Here is an 8,082-nt window from a genome sequence, read left to right as displayed (position 1 = left end):
TTGACGAGTAAGTAAGCGCTGTCAACTTAGTAAAATTTAATAAAAAAAGAATTGCGGATAGGTTTTGCTTCCCACTGTAAGACGAGATCCCATCAAGTTACTCTGTAAATGTGATAACGTCGTTCAATTTTTATTTTGATAATAGCTATGGTCAAAATCTAAAAGCGGGTAGTCCCGGTCGATTCTTCTTTACCGCTTTCCATGACCGATCGAAAGCAGCTGAACATATTACGGTAGGCTTTTCTATAAGGTTTACTTGAAGCTCCATAAATGAACACATTTCCAATACTGTTCAAATAAGTTAAACACGATAGCAAAATCATTGTTATCAAATAACAAGCAGGGTCGGATACAGGAGGTAGGCTATCTTATTCATGGAGAGTAATTAGTTTCCATATAAGGTAATACGATAATAAAGTGCACTCTCCTCCATTGGTTATAGCCTCCCTCTGTATCCGACCCTGTAACAAGAGTCCTTTTCTTGCCCTGAAAATCCTCGAAACCATAATCGGTAACAAATGTAGGGTATCCAGAGTACGAAAAAAGTAACCATTATATAAATAAAGATAACATTCTTCTTATAATGTCTCTTAGATTCCCGATTCTGGTTGCTCGTAGTCCCTGGGTTAACCCTCTTGCTTTTGATGTCTCTCAGATGCCGTAACACTTGCTTCTGTATGTAAACATAGACTACAGAATTCACCACTAACGGTAAAACGTTACTCAAGCTCATATGAATCAGGTTTATCTCAGAATAATGATACTCCATAAGAATAAACAGCCCGATAGAATAAATCCATATAATGATGTAACATGTTAAGACGTGTTTACGATTGAAAAACAATGTCTTGAACGGGTATCTGATCGCAATAAATCTTTCCAAACTCATCAACATTAACACGAAACTTGCCATCGGTAGTATGGTGAAAAAACAAAATATTCAAATAATTTAATAATAGTCGAGACTTGCATATTTTCTCACCAAGAATATCAAATATGTTTGGATTTGAGCACAGGAAATACGTACCATCTAACGGCATTAGTATAAAAGATATGAGAAAGTCTGATGCGGCTAATAATACGATTAGTAGCTCCTGAGTAGTTTTGTAGAACTTATATTTCTTTGCAATCACGCAAATAAAGAAATTGCTAAACATTCCCAGTATCGATAGGATAAGTAGTATAAAACCAATTATTGTGTCCCTCAGAATTTTTGCAGGCGTTTTAACAAAACATCTCGCATAGTAATTCTCTGTTTCATTATCCTTGGTTGGTTTGATGCTTAGAATGTTGGTTGTATTCATGTTGTATTGGAAATGTTGTATCAACTTCAAAACTAAAGTCCATTACGTCGTTTGGTATTTTCAGAATATGTTCCTCCAAACTGGTGATAGCGAAAAAAATTCAACGAAACTGGTTAAAGCCAAAGTTTTTGTAATTGATAGCATAGAGAATGTCCTGTGTTACCACGCCGCTGCAATTGAGGACTGTTCAATTTTGTTTCTTTTATTTCTTCAATCACAAAATTTAAAATGTAGTATAATAATTTTTTGGGGATTTGACCCAAAGTCTTTCTTTGCAGATATCAATTGACGACGTCCAGTGTTCTTTCATATTCCAAAGTCTGTTCTTAAAGTTACACTCCTAACCACGATAATGCCAAAAAAAATCTACTTCTGGTACACTCAAATTTGTTAAAATGAACTTTTCCGAGCTGGTTACGATTTTCTTTATCACCTCAAAGTAAAGAAAGAAACAAGAAGATTTCAGGCCCCCTTTAGCAGTGGTTGGTGATATTGAATTAAAAAAAAAAACATATCCTTTTTGGACCAATGAGGTGTCGCGTTTCTAAAGAAGACTATCAGAGAATTGTGAAAGCTGTAAAATATTTATTATCAGAAAGTAATTGCTTCATTTTTCCCCAAATTATTTTTTAATCATATTTCAAATTGAAATTGTAAATAATTATTCATTATTTTGGACCTAAATTTTTGCTTTTCTTTTTTCTTTTGAATTCTTTCGTGAACAGATACATAGTGTTTAATGAAAAATCGTTCACAGTACAGCTATGCACTGTGAATTTCATTTTTTTCTTGAAATTGCGCAAATAGATCTCTCGGTCTCTCCGGTCTCTCTTATCTTGCATAGGAAAAGGTTTACGCAACCAATTTATCTATAAAAACGCGATTCAGGATCCAGGGGCTTTGGACTTGAATCTCTCAGCTTCTATTTAATTTAAGGGCTCTGACAATAGTCAGAAAATTGATTTTAGTATCTGAACATAAAAGTTATGTTTTAAATTCTTTAACACTTTTAACAAAGAATTGTCTTTATAAATTACTTTTTAGTCAAGCCCCTTAAGAGTGATTAAGAACTTAATTGCAAAAATGACGTTATGAAATTTAATTAGACGTTAATAATATGTTGCATCATCACCTTCTTTTATAAAAAGTGCTAAGTTTTAATGGGTAATTAAACCTTTTTGTTTCGGACTTTTTTCAAACTGTCCGCAAAGAATTGAACTATTTTAAATTTTGCGGAAAATTTTTCTAAAAAGATGTGTCAAAAGTTATAACTGTTTTTTAAGCAAAATTCAGATGAAAAATTGATGAAAAACCACTATTTTGAAGATTTCGAGACAAAGAAGCATTTACAAAAATTTTCCGCAAAAGCTTTTATTGTTCAGTAAAAGATACACTATTTACTGCGAAAAAATTTTCAAAATGTTTTTTCTTCGCCGAAACTAAGCTCTTCAAAGTTGAAATACTCTTCCTCGCAAAAGTCTTCATTTTCTTCTTCATCAAATTTTTTCAATGCAATTTTTAAATTTTCAGATTCAGGAATAGTTTGTCTAACAGAAAATGTATAGCATGCCATAGTTTTGTTGGTTACATCAGTCAGAAAACACATTTTAAACACGGCAATTATGAAAAATTCACTATGCTCAGAGCCCTTAAATATTATATGTTGAACGGTGAAAAAGAATGCGGCTATTATATTTTTATTTTAAATATTATATGTACTTTTTCATAGTACTGATCCACTGTGTTTCTAGGCTGGATATTCAGGCTGTTAATCTTTTTTTATGTTTCTATTTTACCAACTGGTCATCCTAAATCCAATATCAGAAGGCTACGCATGCGTTATCTTATTGATTCAAATATTTTTGCACAAACCTAGAATGTGTCGACCCTGACTTTAAAAGCAACTAAGTAGACCTATACAGTAAATAGCAAAATACTAGAATAAGAAAATAATTCACAGCTTGGATATCATGGCTATGTCAGAGTTCGGGGACATGAGGGCAACGGGCGTTATAATAAAATAGAAGCTGTGAGGAGAGAAGAAATGGATATAAGCGAGGAAAGGTTTGTGAGAGAGGGTGCTGATTAGCGGATCATTTTCTTCTTACTTTTCTTACCTAACTCCTACGCTCACGTTCCCCGCGTGATATCGTTCCAGCCCGACAAGCGTTGATGTGCCTGTATACCACTAATATTTTTGGCTATGAAGCAAAAAGGAAACTTATTTTAGCGAATTCTGCGAATGTAAATATATTATTCTGCCTGATGTTTATGCAAACAAATTAGTGATTGAAGTCTATATATTTTCAGTGTTGTGAAATGGTACTGTAATTAGAGTAGTAATAAACAACAAATTAATTGTTAACTAATTATTTGTATCAAAATAATGTTGGCAAAGTGCAATCTATTCACGCTCTACGCATTAATAAATGTAATGATGTAACTAATATAGAACAAACATAGTTAATTAAGAATCTGCCCGGATGACGAACTATTTGATCACTTTTAGGGACAACAACATGAAAATTAACGTTTGTAAAGCCAAAACAATTGAAGAAAAAACAAATATTTTCATGATTTTCGGAAGTCATAAATTTTGTAACAGAATGATTAATTTCCCTGGTCCTCACAACAATTTGGTGTATAAAAGGGGGAAGTTTTGAGGGATGGACATCATCTCACAGCTCATTACAGCTTGTGAAGAAGAACAAAACACAAACAGAAAAAAGAAGATCAATTCACAAGCATCATGTTGGTAATCTATATTCTAGCCGTTGCTTTGGGTAAGTGCTTTATCAAGCCTTAAACAGGACATTCTTAATTCAGTGTTCTGATAAAATTTCTAAAAAATCCATGTGTCAAATACCTGCTGGGGCCTACGCCCCATTAGGAAATTGACTTTGATTTCTAATCCATTTGAAAAAAAATGCACTTTGAAACCATCCCCACTGGATTTTCAATTTAGGAACATTAGAATGTCCATCCCCATTGAGATTTTCCACTGTGAGAAAACTCTCGCCGGGGCTGTGTAACAAAGATGTTCTGAGCCATGAAGAATAGACAATGCCGGGTGAAAAATGTCATATGTTAGATAGATGAATTGAATTCTATTTTTTACATTTTACGTTGGATTTTTCGATGAAAAATTTGCAAAGGCTATCTAGATTCTTGTGGACACGATTGAAATTTTGCCATTTTGTATATCTCATATTCCTTTTTTATGTTATAGTGACAATCCAAGTGCAAGCCAGTGCTAATAATCCTTTCACCTACGAAGACAATTTGAAAGCTGGTAAGTAGGAATTCATTTAATTTGAATCAAGTGAAGACAATAACGTTTATAAAGTTGTAGCCTTAAAGAGGGTCTATAAAGTGTCAAAGCTATGTAATTTGAGTGTATTTTTTGCTTTAATGGGATAAATTTGGGGGAATTAAATTTCGCGGCTGCAGCTTTTAGAAAGACATTATTTTCACGATTTTGGGCCTTTTTACGCTAAATTATGCATGTCAGTTGTCGAAATATTCTTAATTTCGCGGGTCACACCAAACTCTGCATAAACAGCTGATGAAACCATTCTCCTTCTTTTCTTTATTGAGTTATTGAGAAATTCATCATCACCATAATTTCCTTTTTTTATATTTAGTCGATGCATACTTTTGTAGGGGAAAATCTGGCAATTATCGCCATCCAAATGGAGCCTGCGATCACTACATAGCCTGCGGTGTTGGATGTAAAAATGCTAGAAGCAGACGATCATACAGACACCTTTGTACACAAAACATCATGCCGTGCCCAGGTGGTCTTTTCTACGATGAGAAAGCTTATGGAGGATATGGAGCTTGTATTTATAAAGCTGAATCTAACTGTCTTCAATTCCAAGGAGAAGTTTGCTATGGATCCACTCAAGAGTCATAGTAAGTACTTGTTTCTAGCAATAAAGCGACCGCCTTATAAGACACAAGCCAAATTCATTAATCCAAAACTTTTTGGGCGAGTTTTTACTGAACGAGCTTCCTAGCCTATTATTCACGAAACGAGAAGGCTTTCACTGATTTCGTTGAAAGCTTGTCTATGATTCCCTGACTTGATATGTTTTGTCGACAAGCCTTCCATTGAAACGTTATTTTGTATTAATTTGAGGCTTATTAATTTATGAATCTTCAAAAGATCTCGTTTTCACCACCTTGGTGATGGCATTCACCAAAAACAAAAGTTGATATAAGTTTTGTTGTTCTTACAGTGGCACTTACACTCATCAATGTACTGGACAAGTCACCTTATTGAAACTCGTCTCCAAATCTGGAAGTGTTGGATGCTACAAAGGTGTCACGCCTGGTTATTGGGGTGGATGTCCACACGCCCCACCAATCAACGTCTGGATCACCGAGCACAGAAGTGACAACTTCAAATACGTCAAAAAATCATACTACGACATTAAACACGACATCAAATTTCCCGAACCATTCACTGCTTACGACGCCAACAAATACGGATTTTACTATTTGAATGGATTCCATGACAAATCATCCTTCATCTATTTCACTGCAGAACATAATGATTATTATACCTACTTTGTCAAAGGAAAGAAATACCGTGTCTATTATGGTGAAGATTTGTTTGATCAAGGAGTCGGAAACAATGTAGGAAAACATTGTGTTTACGTCTACGCATCGTTCTACAAAAGTTATAAGCAAGGACTTGATTTTTAAAATGATTTTAAATAAACTTTATTACCATGTTTGAATATTTTTTTCAATTTTTCATATTTTCTATAATTTTTTCCATGGTCATTTTAAATAAAATCTTAAAGTTTTATCAATCTTAACTTAGTATTCAATTTTGGGAAACTTTTTGCTCATTGGACACAGTATAATGTAACAGGACCATGTTCGCACGTTACTGTTCCATTTTGCTCCGGTATGATTTTCGTCACGGATCGAGTGTGTTCTTATTGGTTTCGCAAGGTTTCGGAGCAAGAAAACGGATTAGTTCCGTTCCGATGAAAAAAGTGGAGAAAAACCGTTTCGATCTGTTTTTCTTTGTAACGTCTTCTTTTCGAAGTTTCGAATTTTGACGTTCACACCATAGATTTATAAAGCCCGAAGGGCTAGATATCGTGCTTTGCTAAAAGTGTGCCGAGGTTGGGTAGGAAATCCTACTTAAGTCACGTGACAATTCAGTAGAATTTCTGCGCTTGGTTTTTAAAAACAATAGCAGCAATATTTTTTGCGATATTCATTTTTTTGCTTGGAATAGCTTAAAGCACGCCATCTAGCCCTTTGGGTTTTAAATCTATTGTTCACACTTGTTTTGAAACCGTTTCAGAACAATAAGGAACAGAACAGTAACATCTGAACACGGTCTAAGTCTTTTTACTGGAGGATTTGAGAATGGCTCAATGCATTTCGAACATTGTCATCTTTGGACTATGCTTCATACAGTAAACCGGAGTGAAGCATACCTGGTGTTAATCGTAGTGTGATGGTACACTCTTAGGCTACAGTGTGCTATAGTAGCGTACCCAAGAGGGGTAAAAAAGTTGTGGAGGAGAACAGATTTTTATGTCATTATAACTATCTTTTAATAGAGTCTGTTAAATTGCGCGCCCTGCGCGCCTGCGCGCTTTCTAAAAAGTGGCGCTCCTTGCGCGCCTTAATCTTTTTTGCACGCCTTCTAATTTTTGGCGCGCCTTAGCTTTTGCACGCCTGCTAATTTTTGCGCGTCTTCTAATTTTTCGGTGCGCCCTAATTTTTGCGCGCCTTATAATTTTTTACGCATTTCTGATTTAACAAGTGTCTTGAAAAGTTTCTAAATGCCTGTATAATTTGTTGCAAACCCGTTGCAAATGCAAAGAACCAGTCACAATGCTTCTTATGGGTTATTTGAATGGAAAAAACTCGACACACTTTTGGGAATAAATTGTAGACTTTTCTCCAAATTATTGGAAAAATGTGCTAAATGAAACTACAATAATGGTTGAGTATGCAAAATTGTAAATCAAAGAATATAGAATCGAATTTAAACAAATAATAAAATGCCAACTCGTTAAGTCTGAACCAAAGGATTTCTTCTTGTGACATTTTACAAAATCAATAACAAGATCAAAATACAAAAGAAATGACAGCACCGAGGAGTGCTCTAAAAATCAAAAATCAAAATGGCTAGTCGAAAAAATAACATAAATTACTCGGAACCATTTTTAGTTCCTTTTATTAAATACTCTGAATGGTCAAAATAATCTCGGGTGTATCACAAAAGATTTTCAGGTTTGGCGGCCTCTTGGAGCCAAACAGTTGATGTTCTAAGAATTGTTTTCTTTTCATTAGAAAGAGGAAAGTCTAACTTAAATTTTGAGGTATAACTTTTAAAACTTGGTTCAGTATTTACCAAGTTAAAAGCTTTCAAGCACGGCAAATCGAAAATTCGCAAAGGCGCGCAAAAAAGATTAAGGCGCGCAAGGAGTGAAAGCGCGCAGGGAGCGAAGGCACGTTGGGAGCGCAGGCGCAGTTGAATTTTTTCTTCTTCGTTTTTTCATGTTCTTTTCAAATTTCACGGAAATCACTAACAGTAAATTAATAAGCTCCTTCCTACCTTCCCAACGATACCAAACTTTTTAAGATTGAAGTATTGGTTGAGAAATAACAAGCAAAACAAAATTTAGTGCACACTTATCGTGAATAGACTTTAAGAGGGATATTAAAATGCACACTGTTTCTTCTTCATGAACAAATTTTTTAATTTTGAGCTGAAAACACCAGAAAGTGTTTCTAGAAATTT

The 8,082-nt window shown here is 34.6% G+C and overlaps 1 protein-coding gene across 1 annotated transcript; it reads left to right on the top strand.

Annotated features, from left to right (window-relative positions):
• Positions 1–3,960: 3,960 nt before the first annotated feature.
• LOC136815758 (uncharacterized) lies at positions 3,961–6,124 on the top strand. Its single transcript, XM_067072208.1, has 4 exons — positions 3,961–4,087; positions 4,534–4,596; positions 4,949–5,219; positions 5,546–6,124. The coding sequence occupies exons 1-4, from the start codon at positions 4,054–4,056 to the stop codon at positions 6,012–6,014; spliced, it is 837 nt and encodes a 278-aa protein (XP_066928309.1). The 5' UTR covers positions 3,961–4,053; the 3' UTR covers positions 6,015–6,124.
• The last annotated feature ends 1,958 nt before the right edge of the window (positions 6,125–8,082 follow it).

Source organism: Clytia hemisphaerica, unplaced genomic scaffold, assembly GCF_902728285.1.
Source record: "Clytia hemisphaerica strain Z4C2 unplaced genomic scaffold, Clytia hemisphaerica genome assembly, whole genome shotgun sequence".
Lineage (NCBI taxonomy): Eukaryota > Metazoa > Cnidaria > Hydrozoa > Leptothecata > Clytiidae > Clytia > Clytia hemisphaerica.
Note: the sequence above shows the minus strand (reverse complement) of the source record. Positions and strands in the feature narration are given on the sequence as shown.